At 34.3% G+C, this 21969-nt stretch overlaps 3 protein-coding genes across 3 annotated transcripts; 2 read left to right on the top strand and 1 right to left on the bottom strand.

Annotated features, from left to right (window-relative positions):
* Positions 1 to 694: 694 nt before the first annotated feature.
* LOC114169618 (eukaryotic translation initiation factor 4B3) lies at positions 695 to 3070 on the top strand. Its single transcript, XM_028054855.1, has 2 exons — positions 695 to 1908; positions 2754 to 3070. Exons 1-2 carry the CDS (start codon positions 812 to 814, stop codon positions 2791 to 2793), a joined length of 1137 nt encoding a protein of 378 aa, XP_027910656.1. The 5' UTR covers positions 695 to 811; the 3' UTR covers positions 2794 to 3070.
* Positions 3071 to 7679: 4609 nt separating this feature from the next.
* LOC114169908 (translocase of chloroplast 120, chloroplastic-like) lies at positions 7680 to 12373 on the bottom strand. The gene is made up of 2 exons (XM_028055298.1): positions 12183 to 12373; positions 7680 to 11864 (listed from the first exon to the last, which is right to left on the bottom strand). The coding sequence occupies exon 2, from the start codon at positions 11834 to 11836 to the stop codon at positions 8060 to 8062; it is 3777 nt and encodes a 1258-aa protein (XP_027911099.1). The 5' UTR covers positions 11837 to 11864; positions 12183 to 12373; the 3' UTR covers positions 7680 to 8059.
* A 6946-nt stretch (positions 12374 to 19319) lies between these two features.
* LOC114168828 (pentatricopeptide repeat-containing protein At2g21090) lies at positions 19320 to 21737 on the top strand. Its single transcript, XM_028053791.1, has one exon. The coding sequence runs from the start codon at positions 19530 to 19532 to the stop codon at positions 21183 to 21185; it is 1656 nt and encodes a 551-aa protein (XP_027909592.1). The 5' UTR covers positions 19320 to 19529; the 3' UTR covers positions 21186 to 21737.
* The last annotated feature ends 232 nt before the right edge of the window (positions 21738 to 21969 follow it).

Below are 21969 nucleotides of genomic sequence, written 5' to 3'. Positions count from 1 at the left end.
CTAAATAACTCCAAATGTTTTCAAATACAACTTACCTTGTTCATGCTATTTCATAATATACTCGTTTCCGCAAATAACAAAAAGTAAATTATATTGAAATTATGAAAAAACTGAACTATTATGATAGGAATTTGCAATAATGAGAAGATTTAACTTCAACAAAATTAGAGATAATAATAGTAATAAAATATCTTACTGAAAAATAAAACAGTAAAAAGATATTAAAAAATTATCATTGTATAACATACTAAATAAAAAAGATAAACAACAATCATTATATATCATAATGAATAAATAAAAAGATAAGACTTTTTTATTTAACTTATTTACCATATTAAAGTTATCTCACTTAATAGATATAACAAATATTAGTGAAATATCTTATAAACAAAAAATATCATTATATGAGAGTAGTAAGGAAAATAATTTGGTTTGTGGATAGAGTGATGATAATACATGCACATTCAATATTTTATTCCGTACTTATTTAACATAAAAAAAACCATATTTTTATTTTAAAATATAAAATAATTCAAGAAAAACTTAATAAGAAATATAAAAAATAATATTTATTAGATAAAAAAATTAAGAGATATACATAATAGTTAGTTTTGATTAAAAGATAATAATGATATTATGAAAAGAATAAGGTAAGGAGCATGGTTTGGCGATGGTGGAGTGTGGCTATATAAATGTCCACCGTGTTACAGTGGGTGGCTGAAGAAAAACGCAAGGTGCTCACACAGAGAACAAAGAAAAGAGAGAGAAAAAAAGAAACGAAAGAAAGTGCGGTGGTGAAGCATATCAGAGAATGGCGGCTACTGTGTCTGCGTGGTCAAAGCCCGGCGCGTGGGCCATCGATTCCGAGGAACACGAGGCTGAACTCCTTCAACAGAACCCAATCCAAGAGACCACCAAACCTCTCGCCGACTTCCCCTCCCTCGCCGTCGCCGCCGCCACAAAGCCCAAGAAGAAGAAGGCCCAGACCTACTCCCTCGCAGAGTTCACTGCCAAGCCCGACACCTCCTTCGCCGACCAAGATCCCGTCGTCCTCCCCACCGGCCCGCGCCAGCGCACCGCCGAGGAGCTCGACCGCACCCGTCTAGGTGGAGGCTTCCGGTCCTACGGTGACCGCCCTAACAGGAATTCCTCGGGAGACGACTCGTCGAATTCGCGTTGGGGTTCATCTAGGGTTTCTGACGAGCCCAGGAGAAACGGTTCCTTTGGGGCTAGGGATTCCAATCGCGAGCTTCCCCCTTCTCGCGCTGACGAGACTGATAATTGGGCGGCGGCAAAGAAACCCTCGGGAGGGTTTGAGAGGAGGGAGAGGGATAAGGGAGGGTTCTTCGATTCGCAGTCGCGCGCTGACGAATCGGACAGCTGGGTTTCGAATAAGAGCTTTGTGCCGTCGGAGCGGCGATTCGGCTCCAACGGTGGAGGGTTTGAGAGAGAGAGGAGGGTTGTTGGGTTTGGCTCCAGCGGCGGCGCTGATTCAAATGACTGGAACAAGAAGAAGGGCGAAACAAACGTTGGTAGCGAGAGTGTCGGTGTCGGTGCCGGTGCTGGTGCTGGTGCTGGTGCTGGTGGAGGCAGACCAAGGCTTGTTCTGCAACCTCGGTCTCTGTCGGTGAGCAATGAAGGACAGGATGCGAATGTGGGGAAGCCAAAAGGGGTTAATCCGTTCGGAGAAGCAAGGCCAAGGGAGCAGGTTTTGGCGGAGAAAGGGCAAGATTGGAAAAAGATTGATGAACAGCTTGAGAGCATGAAGATTAAGGAGACAGGTGCAGGTGATTCCTTTGTGAAAAGGGGTTTTGGGTCTCCCAATGGTGGAGGACGAGCTGCTTTGCCTGAAAGTCGCACTGAGAGGAGTTGGAGGAAGCCCGCATCTGATGATGAACGTCCTAAAAGGTTTGTCACTGATACTGTTTCTTCTTAGTTTCTTTGTTTTTATGCTTGAGATTGTGCTGTGTCTTTTATAATATTGGTTGTTTCTTGCTGGTATTAGCTTCTTTGGATACTGATTGATTCAATGTGTGAAAAAGTAAATGAACCAAGGGCTCAGAATTTTAATTTGCCTGGTTAAGATGTGCTTAGGGATCTTAATTTGCGCTTTCAAATCTGTTCCATGAGTTTATTTTTGTGTGTATTGTGTTGTGGTACTCTGTCTAATGCGGTTGAGATGCTTGTAGCCTTCACATGTCTACTAATGCCATGTACTATTTTTTTTTTTTTTTTGTCTTTTCAAGTAAATCTTTAGTACTATCTTTTGAGTCCGTTTTAAACAGTTTTTTAATGACTCATCCTGTATCATACCTCTTAGGTAACGCTTTTTGATGCGGACTTTTCTGTATTCTCCATGCCAATATGATTTTGAAGCATATAGTGATGCTGTGTCTTCTGGATTACATGAATGCTATTAGGCTTTGAGTCATTTAGCTGGCTTAATTCTTGATTGTTGGAAGATATGCAAGCAGAAATTGTTTCATGTTCTTAACTGTTGGAATCTGTACTCATCATCTAAGCATTATTTTTATTAAAAAGATGATAAACTGGTGGTCCTCATCAGTAATAAATCAAGCTTGAAATTTCATAATATGAATGGAACTGAGATCATAATCCTGTTTAGTGCTTAGAGCATGCCAAAATTTATATTTTCTCCTATGCAGATCGTGGAGTGTGTTTGTTACATGTATATTATATTGTTCTATCTATATACTGCTACTGCTGTTGAGCTTGTTTGTTGTTGAACGCAGTGCTGAAAAAGTTGAAGATAAAGCCGTTGAAGAAAATTGAAGATCTATCAAATACTTTTGGTCTCTCCAGCAGATTGATCGACAAGAGAGTTGGATATCAAAAACTTATTTTTTTGTTTCCCATTGAAGTTTTGTCCGTCCTCCTATCTTATGTTTTATTGTGAAATTAATACTGAAACAGTGAAGTGACATTTTTGGTAGAAGTGTTGGTAGCTTAGGCAGTGTTTTTATGAAATATGTTTGCCAGAAAATGTTGCCGTAATATTCCCTCTATATCATTCGTAATCTATATAAGCTTGGTGGTGAATTTCGGTTTATGCATTGCTTTCAAACGTTTTATCAAATGATGTTATTGTTGAACTCAATTTAATATATATATATATATATATATATATATATATATATATATATATATATATATATATATATATATATATAAACGTATGCGACTTGGATATTAGAGAGGCCTTGTGTTAATTGTTACAGATGGCACCGCTCTCTGCCTGCACGTTACCTAGATTTTTATTCAACACAACAAATTCCAATAAGTTTTAACGTTTTATTCTCTGTGGAAATATCGGTGATTTTATTAGCAGCAGGGTATAGAAAGAGTGTTTTAAACGTAACATTGTAGCTTAAATCAGTGGACGAACGTACCATGGGCTATACTGTGACACTACAATTATCCTTGAACCACCTTGATTGACAAAGGGTTGTTTTCTTGCATCCCATCAACTTGGGGTGCAGGAAGAAATTTGATGAACACCAATTTACAATTATAAAAGGTAAAGTAGAAGTCGCTATTTGTCAACGTGTTTTAAAGTTCTACACATAACTTATCCATAATTTAGTTTAAGGAGGTCAACATGTTTACCAAAGTGCATCCTCGCATGATATACTTTATTAATAAATTGTAACCCTAATGATGAGCGCTAATCCAATTTCAACAAGTTTAATTGTTTTGGATAAAACTTTTAAGATGTAGTGGATTAAGCCGAATCGAATACATGAACTTTAGATTTAAAATTTTCCATGAAATTGAAATTTAGAAATATAGATTTTCGCATGCTTTAAATAAAGCATAATTATTTTGTAACTTAATTTGTGTATCTCATAATAATATATAGTAACATCATAGTTTATTTGAAGACTGAAATGGATAGTTACAAAATTGGTGCAATTCACCATAACTCAGTGATGGTCTTCAAACTTAGTTTTGATTTTAAATAATCGGACATGGATATACGATCCAAATTAAAATATTAATGTATCGTAAAGCATCCACCTAATAGTCATTCTTATTGTCAATATTTTCTTTAAAATTATAACCATTTGATAACATTTATTACCACTCTTAAAATTTCAAAACTTTAAATATATCATTTATCTAACTGATTGCTTAACGGGTTCATTTATTCACTAAACGAGTTAGTCTTGAAGGTATACTCACTCAACGACTTAAGTCTTAGAACGTGAAAAATTGCTCAATGAGGTTAAGCTCATTCACTAACCAAACCTTCTTTGTCTCTATATCTTTTTCGAAATTTACTTTGGTTCAACAACTCATTCACTCTTTCAACGACTTTGGCTCTGGGAGTTTATTTTAATCAAGCTCTCCCAACAAAATCTTGTAGAGCTCTCAATAATTCTATTTTTAACTCTCGCTCGACAGATGTTTGACTCGTCTAATGAGTTTACACAAAATCATAAATAAAATACATATCAATTTGTATAATTGGCTCTAATGGGTTATTGTATCCCTTATCTAAGTCACAATCAATACCAAATCAAATTAGAATGGATCATTAGAAGCCAGTTATACAAAATGATATACTCACTCCCAATATTCCACAAGTCAAATATCAATTTAACTCATCCTCTATATTTTTCAACACTTCATAATCAATTTCATTCAATAATGTTCAACACAATTTGAACTAAATCAAGCAATTTAAAATCAAATAATCAAATAATTTCATCAAATATAAAAAACTTGCATGTTAGCAAGTTTAATCAAATGTAAAAATATTACTAGCTTCCCTTACATGGTATAAATGACTCTTAACTCTAAGAACTTTATTTCTCACAAGAAGGTCTAATTATATAAAGAAAATTTCAATTAAAAATCTAAGTGCATTTCTATGACTATAAATAAACAAATATCCACTTTAACCTATTTTGTGTCATATGTGTTGAACCATAAGTCACATGCAACTCAAAATACTAATTAGCCTAAAAAAGAAACAGATAATTAATTTACTTTGTCTTTAACTTTGATTCAATGGATATGTAAAATTCTTTGTGAAAACCACTTCTACAATTTCCAGTCTTCCAAACAATAAAAATTGAAAGAATAGGAAAGTTTTAGAAAGAATTTATAGAAGAAAATATTTTATAAAATGATCTCGATTAATAGAGATTATATATAGTCTAATATTTTAAATAATAAAATAATTGAGTGTCATATTTAAAAAAAGAAAAACACTTTTACTTTTAAATTTTCTTTAAGTCTTCCCAGTAATATATTATTTTAATTATATTAGTGAATGTAAGATATTTTTCAAACTTTCCCCACATTGAGATGAGGTTGCATATATGTGTCAATGACATCTTTGACATACTTTTCTCACACCAAAACTGTACGTGTTAAAGCATACAGTTTGTGCTAATTTGTAGTTGCGGTGAGATAACGTGTGACTTCATAGATAACAAAGCAATCATTAAAATATCTTAAAAGTTGGATCTAAACCTAAGTTACCATCTTAAAATTGAAGTTTAACTTTAATTCAACAACAAAAATTTGTTCGTAAAATAACTCTTGTATATATATATATATATATATATATATATATATATATATATATATATATATATATATATACACTATTTTAATGTCGTTAATGATAAATATGCAACTACGGATACCTTTGAACTTGTTTAAATTAATAACGTGTAAATGTCATATTAATATGTATTTTTGCACAGGCCAATATTCAGGATGGTTTCAGATGCGGTTAATGTGGTAGATGTGATAGTTGGGTTCGACCCAAATGATATACTTGGTAGTGGGCTTCAAAGAGAAGGGCCCAAGGAAAAATAGTTAGGTAATGCGACGCCAAGAATCCATTTTTTAACATTTTTAAATTGGATAGTTTGTTCCTGCACCCTATCAAATTTCTTTCTACACTCTTTCATTCTGGATTTCATTTTTCTAAACGCACTAAATCAATTTCGAAAATATTTTTCTGGAAAACACTCACCATACACTCAATACTTTTATTTCGGACAAAATTGACCAAAACTAGTTTAGTTCGTTTCAGAAAATAAAATAAAAATAATGGGGTGCAGGGAGAAACTTGATAGGTGCAGAAACGGCCTTTAAATTGTTATATTGGATCCAAAGCCATTCCCATCTTTGAGGCCCATCTTTGAACCTTACCTCCACTTCGTCTCTTATTTACGTCACTTCACATTGGCCAATTATACAACAAATTTATTCATTAAAAAGAGGTAAGTAATGAATTGCGTAACCTACGTTTATTCTTTCTTTCAATGAACTTTGTTTTCGGGTCAAACACGTTTCTTAGTTGAAATTTGCCCTATACCCCAATTTATTTTTTGGATTCCTTATTAGTTACAGCTATAACCTGTTTATTAGTTTACTTTTAATAATTTTCTATTGATGCAATTACGTCCTCAAGTATCACTTCTACATGAATTAGTTTCTAGACATTCTCATCGAATCAAATGTAAAAAAGTTTCAAGCAATTTATCTGTGTACTAAACAAGTTTATGACGCATTAAAATTACTAAGTAACAATTGGATCGCATACCATCGCCATTATCAGCTACAGTGTCACCCTCGTTCATTATCAACCGCTCTTTCTTTAAAATAAATCTTCAATGTTATTAAATTTGTTCATTATCACTATATTATATATAGGTGTAGTTAATTGTCATCGTCTTCGTGTGCTTTTTCTGTACTCACACAGTGGCACCATCGCCGTATATTAACATATGTAGTTGGTTAACTTAAGAACATAAATATAATTATAAAATAAACCCATCCATTTCATTCCAAGTTTTAGCCAAAATGTTTTCTTTTTCTACCCAACGAATACAATATCGTGCCATTCCACTATCCTGGGTTGTCTGTATTTGAAGTACCCATGGCTTTTTTATTTATTTTTTCGAATCAAATAAAACCCATTTGCTAAATGTGCGTGCCTGGTCTCTGGAAACGACAGTGTATAAATGTCTATACTTTGTGTCGTTTAACCTGAAAAATTCCAAAGGCTATAACAATAGAGAGGGAAAGGTGTTTTGATAAAGCTTCGCAGGGGATTGAAATTTCACATCGACATGTTTCACAAATCCCATGCCATATGTGGAGTTGATGAGTAAAATTAAAAGGGTACAACTTACTTTTTCCCCAAAGTGCTATCACTACATGAGCTTTATTAATCAAGATTTGCATGCTATGCTACATGAATATTTAGAAAATAATAAAATTAAAACATTACCTGACTTGGCCTCTGCCCCTGCCCATGTTTAGTTTGCTTGAATATACTTAAATGGTGGAAAAGTGAGCAGTTCAAAAATCAATGGAGTTGCCCTTTGTCGTCTAGGGCTTTTTGCTGTCCAACTTGTCATGTAGTTCTTGTATCACAGTTTTCAAAGTTTCAACTATTTTGCAGCAAGAACAGCCACAAAAGGCCGAGAAAAAAAAATGGCCCAACACAATCAATAATTCATGAAAATAGAAACATAGCTAAAGCATTATATCATGGAAGGGGCAAAAAGGTATGACCTCTTTCGGAACTTGGTTGGCAGAGTCCCAATGACACTATCTAATAATTTAAATAGCAGTTATGTTGATTTAGATGGATGATAGACACGTACTTGAAAAGGTACTGCAACGGGGCAAAGACCAACAAGAAAAATTTAAATGAATAGCACCGAGAGCACAAACTGCTATCTGCTATTAGAGTATGGAGAAACCGGAAAGTACAAGTGACTAACATTCTAAGAAAGAAATAAGAGAAGAATTTACAAGGCATCAAGTATATCCGCAGAAGACAAGAATAAAAATGATGTAATTCTTGGAGTTCAGCAGCATAATTTAACAAAAACACCGAAAGAGAATAGCTAAGGAAGAAAAGTACTATATGATTAAATAAGACAAACTTGAGTATGAAAAAACATAGCGAAATTCAGTATCACTCATTTCATGAAAGATGCCAACTTGAAGTCATTCCCTGTTACCATGCAGGTGTTGCAGCTGAAGTAAGCTAACACTATCATCGTTAATACTGTCCATACTGCAATTGTTGAGGATAACCAACTAGCTTCTTTACGAGAGGGATGAGAGCAACCAAAGCAATTTGAAGCTGTTCTGAACTGTTTAATCGAATACTTATTTGTCCTGCCCCTCGATTGTTCAAATTTGCCCGGGCAACTAGGTTCGTATGTCGTCCAACTGGGATTTGAGATTGCACATTGCACCCAACAGCAAGATCTCCATGCCAATCCATAACAGAGAGCCCGAGAGTAGATAAGAAACGACCCAAAGGATAATCTTTATCTCTCAACTGGGCCTCCAAACTGCCACCATAAGCAATGTCGTTGCGCCCTGCCATTGCACCACCACTGATAACCACCTTGAACCGCTTACTGGCAACCAATTTGTCTTCAATCTTAACTCCGCCTGATAAGGCATCACCAAGCAAAGTAAATGAGAGACCAGCGGTTGCCTTATTTCTTCTAAAATTAGTAAATCTTGTCTCACTGCGTAATGTATAAGCCAAGTCCTTGCCCACGGTCTGCATGTCAAAACCTAATGAAGTTGCTTTCCCTTCCCCGTGCTTAACTGAGCCGGCTACTTCCATCTGAACATTAGCATCCTTTTTATCTTTAGTAACCTGACCCGTGAAAGACAAAGGTATCCTGTCCTTGACAACGAACAATCTTTCTACATTCAGGCCTTCATAACCCACATCATGATCCCATCCATGAGTTTCTAGAACAGGTCTAACAAGCCACTGGTTTGACGAATCGAGATAACGATATCTGTGAGTGGGGTTATCAGAATCAAAAGATGCAGGAAGGGCCAAATCTGGCATCGGAACAGGAACAGAAGCTGCACCACCACCTTCTTCCTCCGCATTTTCACTGTAATCACTAGGTAGATCTTTTGCTGCTTCTGCCATTTTCTTCATCAATTTCCGTCGCTTTTTTTCTTCCTTCAATTGTTTCTTCATTAAAAGCTTCTCCCTGTACTCTAACTCATCAAAATATGCGTTTCTATGAGCTTTAGACAGCTTTTCCACCTGGGCCTTTGTTAAAGGTTTAAACGGCGGCAGGTCATCATGTTCATTCTCATCATCAGACTCTGATGCCTCATCAAGGTCATCATCAAGACTGTCCTCATCACCAAACTGCTCCTCTGGCAACTTTAACTGTGGTCGTGATTGGAGAAGGGTTGACAAAAGAAAAGGTAATGGAGGCGCTCGTGATCGAGCTATATAAGGCTTCCCAGGTGGACTATCTTGTAACTTAAGAAGAGCATTTGCTTCGGCCAGAATTTTAGAGGCAAAAGATAGAAGTAACAAATGAGGCTTCCAAACCTGGCCATTTGGCAATACTCTCTGGCCAGCCCTGTTTGTTCGGCAAGCAGAATGGTTCTCTACCAAGGATACAGGATTCATGAGACGCATGTCACCAGCTGCTTGGCGAATGGCTTGCTGCACAACATGAGAACGCTGAGTAACAAACATGTCATAACTGGAAGCAGTGCCATTGGGGCCTTCAGGAGGGGCAGATGCTGCATGAGTCAGAACCACAATGGCATTGAACCAAATGGATGGCCCAAAAATTTCCGTAATTGTGCGTAAGAGTGGCATGTCACTAAAATCCCTGCTTTGCATATCTAACCTATCAAGATACAACACAATATCAGGAGGAGTTTTCTTAATGAAGTTCTTAACAGAGAGGAGGATCTTCTCGTTGCTTCGCTGGTCTGACCAGGAAGGTAGAAGTCCTGGTGTATCAATGACCCGTACCTTAATACCCTGTACTGTTCCCACGACATCCTGAACCTTCTTGGTTCCCATACTAAAAGCACTGGTATTAAACTTAACCTCGTCAAAAATAGAATTGATGGTAGCACTTTTACCAACTCCAGTCTTTCCAAGGACCATTATTGTACAAGAGAAATCAAGTGGCTCCTGACCTGCAGCTTCAAGCTGCTCAGCCATTGCACTTGCACGGTCAAAGCTAAAAGCACCAACGCGGCCCCCATTCCTTCCTCTTAGTTGCTCAGCGAGTCCTAATCTATATAAAACTTGAGCTACAACAACATTATGGGGAGTTTGCCCAAGCCTATGAGCCAACCGTAAAAACTTCACCCTGATCATCTGAAGTTTCTCACGTGTCTCGTCATACTCCTCAGCCTCCCCACTCGAGGAATCCTCCATTTGCTGGGCTTGAGCGTTAGACACAGTACCATTAGCACGAGGCTGCTGCACCACCCGAGATGCAGGTTCCAGCAATGGAGCTGCACGACCAAGGCCGGCTGGACGGACAGGAGTGGGCCCAGCACCAGCAGAATTTTCAGGTGAAGGACGAAGAGGAGGAGGCCCAGGATCAGCCGAAGAAATATCTGCGGAAGGTTGATCAGGTTGCTCTCCAGTCTCCTCTGTGGTTCCTGTCTCTTTAATAATCTTCTCCTGTATCCTTTCAGGTTCTTCAACAACATAAGAGTTCTCATCATCTCTATGATTTTCATCTGAAATCTGAGCTTGATCATCTTTATAAGTTCCTTCTTTTGGATCAGTTGCACTACCCCCCTGAATAGGCAATGTCTCCTTAGTTGAGGGATCATGCTTATTACTTCCTTCGTTCGGATCAGCTGCACTACCCCCCTGTATAGGCAATGTCTCCTTAGTTGAGGGATCATGCTTATTACTTCCTTCGTTCGGATCAGCTGCACTACCCTCCTGTATAGGCAATGTCTCCTTAGTTGAGGGATTTTCCAAAGAGGATGAGCTTTCATCTTCGGCATCACCATTTCCATAACCAGTTAATTCAGCATTCTGAATGCTAGGGGCACTGGTTTCTTCGCCATTTCTATCCTCATGGCTCATATCAGTGCCCAGAGTAGCATCCTTCACATCCCTAGTAACTTCATCCTGTTGTGCTGAAGTCGTGTGAGCTGAAGTGGCATGTACTTCTTCACATGTATCATCTTGAATCTCACCAGAAGAATCCGCTGAACCATTTAACTTTACCTCTGTATTGCCATCTCCCAGTTCAGGATCTGCGTCCTTCAAATCCCCATCATCAGTACCTTCAGCTGGAATCACCGCATCGGATTCAGATTTGGTAATAACTTCAGTATCCAAACCGTCCTCCTTGTCAATGCTTATATCCTCCAATGTTATACCACCATTTTCTCTAGGAGTCATGAAATCAGAATCATCAAATTCAGCCTTATCACTCGTCAAACCAGAGTTTTCATCCACCACAACACCATTTTCCTTATCTGACACCTCTACGTCAGAATTTAACCCAGACTCTTCCTTTCCACCAATCCCATCATTACGCTCCAAATTATCATCCCCCACACCATTAGAACCATAAAAAAAATCTTCATCTCTAGACACTCCAGAATCAACAACATCCGGATGAACACTATCAGTTCCCGGCCCATCCCTTTCCAAATCCTGATTAGCAATTACATCAGTTCCACCCAGCTTCCCAGACTCAGAATCATCCCCAACGGCCTCCTTAGAGGAATCAGGCTCCTGAACGACATCTGGACTTTTTTCATCCACCAAAGCTGAAGCCAATGAACTACCAACGTTGGCATCATCCTGTTTATCAACTACAGCCTCCTCCGGATGGAGTTCGGATCCTTGATCATGAACCTGCTCCCGCGGCTCCATTGCCTCCTGAAAATCCTCCTCTACATCTAAACTCTTCAAACTATCGGACCCCACCACAATCTCCTCAGAAACGCCTTCACCCACTCTCTTGCTCTCTCCCTCGCCATTGGCACCAAAACCATCAGCCTCATAATCCATTACAAATCCTCCGCGTCACTCGGAAACCCTAGATTCATCAAAAAAACGGGGGAATCAGAAAGCCACATATAGAGGCGGCGGGGGAACCAACCAAGCACGAACAGACGCACCCACGCACGCACCGAAACATTAACATTTCTAATTCAAGTTACAATTTACAGGTTTCATCAACAATAATAACGAATTAAAAGTAAAACGTTAGAATAAAAAAAAAGAAGAATGCGGAGAATGGAGAGTGATGGAATAAGAGATCAAATGAAGTAATGAGAAGCATTGGATTAGGGTTTAAAATAAAATAACAAAGCAAAGAGATGAAACAGCGAATAGAAAAAGGAGAAACGCTAACCTGCGTGTGAGGGGTGGATTAGAGAAAGAGGGAGAGAGTGAGTGAGTTTGCGACGAGTTGGGGTAAAACGAAACGGAGAGAAGAAAGTGTTGAGTGTTTCATAAAAATGAGATGAGAGCGTTGTGTTGCGTTGTGTTGCGTTGTTTAGTTTTGGGTTAGCGATGTAGCAATTGCAATTGCAATAGTAGTAAAGAGGTGGAGTGAAATGTAGAGATAAGGATAGATGAACGGTGGGAGATTGGAGTGAGGGATATGGATCGAAGGGTGGAGAAGGACGCATAGGAATCGTCGTCAAATACGAAAATCACGGTGACGTGGATGAAAAGTGGAATAAGGGTTTCCTGTTATAGATTTGATTTGATCATGTGGCTTGCGTTTCACGTGGGTGACCGCGGACCTTTACCGTCCCTCGATGTCGACGCTCGCAACTTTGATTTTGGACACTCAACATCCCAACGCACAATTATTATTATTATTTAATCATTTCGATTAATCTCTTATTTTTAACTACTACTAGTGTGTTTTTTTTCTCACTAAGTTCAATATATTTTATATAATAATACTTATTAAATATACTTACTAATAATGTAATTAGAGTAGGCATTGTTTGCAATTATCATGTACAATAACTTTTCGATAAATGTACCCATTGAAGGTCACTGAAGTTTTTCTATTTTTAGTGGTAAAAATGTATAATTATTTTCGTTATTAAATTTTTCACTGATATACATATTGTGATTTGGATTAAATGAGGTTATTACACACTCATTCTACAAGAAAAGGTGATTAAATTATTTTAAGTTGTATAACGAAAGTAAATGGTATGATTGACATTTATATGGAGTTAAAGTAAACTAGTTGGTGGATCAATACAGTATGCGATTTTTTTTAATAATTTTAAAAATGAATAATGATATTCTAGTTATTTTTTTATCTATTTTTAACCAATCACTTCTATTATCATTAGATTTAAAAATTGTTTAATCATGATGACGAATTATAAAATAAATTATTTTTAATAAATATTTGATTGAGCTGATTTTACATGTATATACATTTGAAAACTTCTATGTAGATCTATCTTGTGTATTTATATGAATATATATATATATATATATATATATATAAAAATTCGATGCATGTGTTTTTATGCATTTGTTTGGAAGGTATAAAAGAAAGTGAGAGGATACCAAATGGGAAAAAAATTACTAAAACACATGTATTGGTTGGATTAAGGGAGATAAAGTGAGAAAAAAAGTTAATTATTGTGTTGTTTATATTTTATCGGCTATTTATAAGTATATTTGTTATTTTTTAATTGTTTATTATTGTTATAGTTGTTAAAACTGGTTTAGTTGTTAAAGATATTAATTGTTAAAATGAGACGAAGAATGAATATTTTATTATTTAAGTTAAAAATGATAAACAGAAAAAAAAATGAATTATTTAAACATTATTCCATAAAAAATATTATCTCTTTAAGATATTTATCTTTTTGTGTTTCTCTGAGTTAATTAATTTTCCTTTTTAATATTTAAATTAGTCTTAGTGAAGTTAATCAAGCGGAGAATAAAAAATATTGATTGAAATGTTGTTTAATTATTTTTTTTAGTTTCATGAAAGATAATTTGCATGTTTGAATTATGTGTTCGATCGTATGCATAATTGAATAGGAAAAGATTCGTATGCATAATTGAATAGGAAAAGATTCGTATGCATAATTGAATAGGAAAAGATTAATTTGTATTTGTTTAAAGTTGTAATATTACCTTTAGTTTGGTGAAGTTTTTTTATGTTTGAACTTCGTGTTAAGATAAGATTCTTTAAGTTCTGTGGCATAGCTAGATTTATATGAAAGTTATCCTTGTTAACCTTTTCAATTTATTTGTTTGTTTTTTTCCGGACAGGAAAAGATGGCAAGGAAAAGAATGCTCTAAAAGTGTGAGAAATTAAAAAATATTAAAATACAAAAAACCATAATATTTTCACCCTTTGAACTTTTCTTCGGGTGATAAGAGACTTAAAGGGAAAGTATTGTTAAAAAAAATAAATTTAGTTACGAAGATTTTAAATTATAAATATTTATAGATGGATCACAGTTAAGTATTTAAGTTGATGTATATACTAATATATTAGAGGAGATATTAGAGGGCAAAGAAGAAAAAATAAAAGTTTATTTCACATTTACAACATCAGGAGTTTAATATTTTAAACCTACTTTCAAATCCTATGTAGTTCAAGTATAATCAAACAGTAAATGAGTTATTCTTTTGACAACAGATTCTAGATACAAATATCTAAAAAGGTGTTAATAAATATTTATTGACGAATATCCTTGATATTATAAATAACTTTTGGTTTACTAAACTTACAACAAATTTATTGTTCTGATGAATCTTGACGAACTTGTTTTATTATGATAAATTCAGTTAAAACTACATAAAATTAATTTAATGACATATATTTTATAAATAAAAAATAAATAATCATTACATAACTAAGTTAACATTATTTTATAAATAAAACATTATTAACATATGAAATAATTGTCACTCTTAATAAAAAAATATAATTAATTTATAAATTGGAGTTTAAATTGATTTTTAATAAATTTATATTATTAATCATAGATTAATTGAAAACCAATTAACAACAAGTAGTTACGTTGATAAGCAATAACAAAAACAATAAGTTATAGTTAAAATATTAATAATTAATTTTAAAGAATAATTTAGAATTTGATTCACAGATTAATTATAATTCTTTTATTAATAATAAAGATTATTTTAAGTATTAACAAATTTTATCTTGTAAATAATGTCTAACTTAGACAATGGCTAATTATACTTTTGTCTTTAAATTAGTTTTTATTTAATATTTTATTTTTTGTAAATTTTATTATTTATTGTTCATGTTTTACATAGTGCAAGGGTTATACTGTGATAATACATATTTAATTACGAATTTAAACAATACTTCAGAATATCCTATCAATATAATTATTTCCGACCTTTAATACTAGATATTTAATAATATATATGTATATTTGTATTAGCCATTTCCTTGTCAACACTGTGAGGTGTAAAATTTTGAAAAAAAAATAAAAATAAACATATTACATAACATTTTCATTATTTTTTGTTACAATATGTCAATGATTAATTTCATTGAAGATCTTGACAAACAATCTTTATTGATATTTTTTTTTCAGCCATGTTTTTCCATTTATAAGATTTAATCTAAAATCTTACATAAGGAGGCTCATTTCAATACAAGTTTTATTACTTTCACCCTCTTCTGCCACTAATAATTGTCATATCTTAATATAATACTTGAACAGTTTAATTAAATTGAATACATTAGTGATGTAAATGAAGTTATGTATGGAAATTTGGTAGGGAAAATAAATTTTAGATCGTTGCTCACTTATATTTAATAAAGGTATAATTATTGTAAAATCTCATTTAGTAGTTTTTTACTACTAAATAAAATATTATATCATGATAACCCAAAACAGAGAGTAGGAAAATAGTAGGAAGGAGACTGATATATATATATATATATATATATATATATATATATATATATATATATATATATATATATATATTACCCATACAGTCATCCAAATAACTATAAATGAACTGGTTATATTTACCGCCGATGCTAGAAAGGGTTAACAAAAACACTCAAGGTTTAAACGAAACATGAAATAGAAACTACTACTAGATATCCACTGTCACATTTCAACTCCTATCGAGTAGGGGAGTATCTTCGTCTGTACTTGTATCTGCTCACACCAAAATAGGCGATTATTGCAAAAAGAGGAAAACACACAGAGGAAACAAACATAGACAAGAAGGGTAAGCTAACTTAATTAAGAAAAATCATACAATTCGATAATAAGTATAAATCAGAACTTATCACATCCGTCATAATTAATCAAGCTCCCATAACACAGTATAATACACATGATTATAAACTCAATATCCAGATCATGTAAGGAACATTGGAGCTCTTGGTGGCTTGCACTTGTGACGGTTCCCAAACTTTGCAGAGTTTTGACACATGGGGTTATCACCCGACCGCTCACAGGGTAAGTCCCCTTCACGTCTAAGATTTGATCAAGTCCAAAAACTAAGACCTCCTGTTACTCCTCACGACATAATCCATTATGCTCTACCTAAGCGTGAATGATCATTGGAGTTTCAGGATACCAACCAAATTAGGAGTCCTCATGTCCTTACACGTACACTAACTTATTCTCTAGAATTTCCCTTGAAATTCTAGCGCAACCACACCTTCTGATGATCTGATTTCATACAATCCTACCACATGTACTACCAGTCGCGATAATTCATGCATAGTATAAACAAACATCACATTATATCATTTATTATAGCTTCCAATAATTAAAACAGAGGAATAATCAACAATTCTGCAGAGAAACTCGCTCAAGCTAGAAGGTCTTGCCTGGGCGAGAAGGTCACTCTCGCCTGAGCGAGACTCAAATAGTGGGCAACTCTAAAACTGAGCGAATTCTCGCTCAGGCTAAGTTGTTTCGCTTAGACGAGAGCGTCTCTCGCTCAGGCGAAACCAGCTCGCCTAGGCGAGACCTCATGCAGTTTCAGGGATGAGTTCCTGGTGTTTTCACTCAGGCGATAGCTACTCGCTTGGGCGAAAATACCAGGTTCCTAATCTGTTTCAACATGCAACAACACAAAGATTTTGCACAATCCACTCATACAGTGGCGGATCTTGACCAATAATTATGGGGGAACCAAATTAATATATTTATAATTTTGAAGTTATATTTAATATGAACATCATTTTAGATATGAACACTATTTTAGATGCGCTATCCTAAATTCATCCTTTTTACTTATTGAATATTCTCATATTTGAATATGTTTTCCTGTATAATATTGTTCCAAAGAATTAATATCAAATTCATCATCACCTATAATTTTTTTAACCTTAAAAAATGACTCCTCCAATTGAACAATTGGATTATAAGTACTCAATGGATCACAAAAATTTATCACGACTCAATTAAAATTCTCAGGTTTATCAAGAACCTAAAACATAATTAAACAAAAAAAAATACATAATTTAATTTTTAATAATTTTTAATATATACATTTAATTTAAAATTTTATAAAAATATTAAAAAATTCAATATAAAAAAAATGGGAGGTTTGTGGCCCTTGCATGTCCTATAAAAGCTCCACCACTGCACTCATACATTCAATCACACCATTCAAGCCCTCATACAACACTCAATCATGAACTTTAAAACCATTAGAAAGACTTCTATGCAAAAATTAAAGAAAATTGGCTAGCTTCCCTTACCTTTTAAATCACCAAGAAGCAAAAATGTTTTCAGCAAAGGAACCCCTCAAATGCACAACCTATATGAACTTAAAGTGAGAATAGGGCTCCGGTTAGGTTTTAAATAAGGAGATGCTCCAACATTCGAATTTGCAGAGAAAAGATAAAGAATTAAAGTGGACTTACGAGGATGGGAAGGAAGAACAACTTGAGGGAGAAGTTCTGTTCTAATTTTAGTGTTGCTGGTTGCAACAAGAAGAGAGGGTGGATCAGAACGAGAAATTCATTTTTCTGGTTGGAGAGGAGTGGAAATTAAGAAGGTGGATGCAGAGTGTGAGTATTTAGGAGAGTGTGGTTCCTGTGTGTGGGCAGTGGAGAGAAGAATGGGAAATAAATGGGTTTCACAATTATCATTAATATTAATTACTAAATTTAAACATTAATGTAACTGTTAATTATAATTCATGTAAATTCAAATTATAAAAATGTCGAATAAATAAATTAAAATATAATATCGATAAATTCAAAGTAAAAAACAATCCTTAAAATCGAAAACATTTTTAATCAATATTTATTAATTTTAATCGAATGTACCTTTATATTTACTTCAACGATAAATGAGAACATTAAACTAGAACCATAAAAGAAATAATTTTTTTTACTAATATAAATATTATTTTTTAAATATCTATATATTTTTATTTTATTTTATGAATATATATATATATATATATATATATATATATATATATATATTGTTCTCAACCTATTTTAAAAATACGTGTTTCACCTTTATTGCGAAGTGTTTTTCATGTAATAAATAAAATTCTACATTTTGCTACAATGGAGAATGTTTTATATATATACATAACATATGTATATATTGGATTTATAAATGAAACACAATTGTTTATAATACCTTAAGGATGAAAAAAAAATTATTTTGTTTATATGTAATATTTTATCATATCATATTTTTAATGTTTTCTTATATATATATATATATATTACTTTTGTTCATATACACACACATTTTGTCAAATTTAAATAATAGTTTTACTTTCTATAATAATATACAAGAGTTATATCAAATTGCAAACATTGCATCTTGATATGATTCTGTTCTCAATATTCTATTTAAGTTAAGTTTTGGAATTCTTAATCATAAGAATATATTTATGAAAGTTATTTGTGATTATTTATTATAAATATTTGTCAACATGTATTTTAAAAAACAAGGAATGCTAAAATGGGTAAATAAATCTTACTTTTTTTTTATTTCAAGTATTTATATTTTTTGTTTAATTTATATTTTAGTTTTTTATATTTTATTTGTGGTTAAGTTTTTGAATTATCAATCACAACAATGTATTTATTAAACATATTTTGGATTATTTGCTAAATAATTTTTTAGATTTGTTTATATTGTTAAATTGTTCTTTAATAAATTATGATATATTAGAAGAATATTAATATTGAACAACGATAGACATTTTAAAATATTTATATTCTGTGATCACTAATTAAATTTATTAACGTAATCAATGCCATATATAATAAAAAAAACACTTCTCTAAATTTACATTTTTAATTAAGCCATTTATTCACACTTTAAAATTTGACATTTTTGAAAATTAATTTATTTTATTTTTAATCTGAAAATAACTTTTAAGTTTCAAATATAACAATATATTTATGAAAACGTTTAATTTACACCCAAATATTTAAAAATAATAAATAAAGTGATAATTGTGTGATTAAATGAGAAAAAGCGAAAATCAAAGTAGAAAGTGTTAATACGGTTTTGTTAAAACAGGGTTCGGGCCAATGTGCTGCTGAGCCACATTGGTTTGGACAAGATCCGCCGTCCATGGTGGCCGGAGCTAGTTCAACGAATCCACCATCGAAGTCTTCCTCAAATCTCTTCTCATATTTCCATTCATCGTCGTTGACATAGATGATGAAGTTGTTCAACTCAAACTTTCACCCTTCAAATTCACATGGTCTTTCTCTACAATGCCAATGCCAATGCCATCTCCTTCGTTCCCAACCCGCAAATCCCCCCACAACCTCTGCATCGTTAAACCCCTTAACTCCAACTCTTCCCTCTCCGACGCCGTTTCTTCTCTCGACCTATTGCGCCTCAAGGGCATTCGCTTACCCTCGCACATTCTCGCCACCCTCTTGCGCCGCTGCTCCAAAACCAGGTCTTTCCGAGAGGGCAAGTTGATTCACCTCCACTTGAAGCTCACCGGTTTCAAACGCCCCCCAACGCTTCTAGCAAACCACTTGATCACTATGTACTTCAGCTGCGGCGATTTCGTTCAGGCACGCCAGGTGTTCGACAAAATGGACGATAGAAATTTGTTTACTTGGAACAATATGCTTTCTGGGTATGCTAAATTGGGTATGATGAAGCAGGCTAGGAGCTTCTTCTACCGAATGCCTCACAAGGATTATGTGTCCTGGAATTCAATGGTGTCTGGGTATGCGAATCGTGGCAGATTTGACGAGGCTTTGAGATTTTATCGACGGTTTAGAAGATTGGCTGTGGGGTATAACGAGTTTAGTTTTGCCAGTGTCTTGATTGTTTCTGTAAAGTTGAAGGAATTTGAACTTTGCAGGCAGATCCATGGGCAGGTTTCGGTTGTTGGGTTTTTGTCCAATGTGGTTATATCCAGCTTGATTATTGATGCTTATGCAAAATGTGGAAAGATGGAAGATGCAAGGAGATTATTTGATGATATGCCTGTGAGGGATGTTCGTGCGTGGACAACACTAGTTTCGGCTTATGCCGCATGGGGCGACATGGAATCAAGCGCTGAGTTGTTTAGTCAGATGCCTAAAAGCAATTCCTGTTCGTGGACATCTTTGATTAGAGGTTACTCTAGGAAGTGTATGGGTCATGAAGCACTTGGAGTGTTTAGAGAGATGATCAAGCATCGAGTTAGACCTGATCAATTTACGTTCAGTACTTGCCTATTAGCTTGTGCCACTATTGCTTCACTGAAGCATGGTAAGCAAATACATGCGTTTTTGGTGCGAAATAGCATCAAACCTAATACTGTTGTAATCAGTGCTATTGTTGACATGTATTTGAAGTGTGGAAGGTTGGAAACTGCCAGACGAGTCTTTAATTTCGCTGGAAATAAGCAGGATGTAGAGTTGTGGAACACGATTTTATCAACACTGGCTCACCATGGCTATTTCACAGAAGCAATTACGATGCTTTATAATATGCTAAGATCAGGAGTGAAGCCAAATAGGACCACTTTTGCCGTCATTTTGAATGCTTCTAGTCATTCAGGTCTTGTACAGGAAGGGCTTCAGTTATTCAAGTCCATGCCTAGTGAGCATGGTATCGTCCCTGACCAACAGCACTACGCGGGCTTAACTAATCTTTTTGATGAAGCTGGGTGTTTAAATGACTCCGGGAAGGATCTGCAGATGATGGATTCTAAGCCAGATGACCATGTTGTATGTCGAATGCGTGGGAATATAGATCATGGGAGAGAAGTAGCTGTACTCCTTATCAAATTGCAGCCACAATCCTCTGCTGCCTATGAATTACTTTCAAGTATTTATGCTGCACTTGGGAAATGGGAACTGGTTGAGAAAACAAGACATATTTTGGATGAGAGACAGGGGAGAAAAGAGCAAGCCATTAGTTGAATTGACATTGATAATTAGGCTCACACTTCACTGTATTGGATGTGTCACACCCTCTGAACGAATCAATGTGCTCACCTTTGTGGCACTTAATTAAGTAACAACATTGGAAGACCATGTCCCAGTGCCTAACTTTAGAATGTGAAAGTTAGGGATTTTTGCCGGTGGATCAATTTTTGTAGAGACCAGGAATATATATTCCATTGACTAAGTCACTATTCTTTTTTCATTTTCACTTTCTTTCTTGATGACACCGGATTTTGCCGAGTTGAACTTCCACGGTGTTATACTTCCATAAATGCGGAGGAGGAATGAGAACACTGGTAAGAAATTTTTATGAAATTCACCCATTGTTTTATTTGTATTTTACCCCCAGCTGAATAAAACAAGAAAACAAAATTACCCCGTCATTGAAGTTCCTTACTTATGCAATGCTCAGGGAAATTATGTGGATAGATTTACAAGATGAGAATTTTATATCCATAGGAATAGAAGCTTAACAAGCATCACTGCTAATGTTCTACAAAAGAAAGATTGGATCGTATCTTGTCAATAATATGCACGATTTTAAATACATAGTGTGTTTTACAGTTGCATTTATTTTATTTTGTGTTATAAACTTTCAATTTGATTAATGTAGGTAGACGACTGAAGACTATTTGCTTTATGTGTAACTAATGGAAATATGTGTGTTCACTTTCTTTTTAATATAGTAAATCTTTTATTAAACTATAAGATAATTTTTAATTATTAAATTATAAAATATTGCTAAATTATAAAATATTTT

This window comes from Vigna unguiculata, chromosome 11 (genome assembly GCF_004118075.2).
Source record: "Vigna unguiculata cultivar IT97K-499-35 chromosome 11, ASM411807v1, whole genome shotgun sequence".
NCBI lineage: Eukaryota > Viridiplantae > Streptophyta > Magnoliopsida > Fabales > Fabaceae > Vigna > Vigna unguiculata.
The sequence above is the reverse complement of the archived record's forward strand: the minus strand, read 5'-3'. Positions and strand labels throughout refer to the sequence as shown.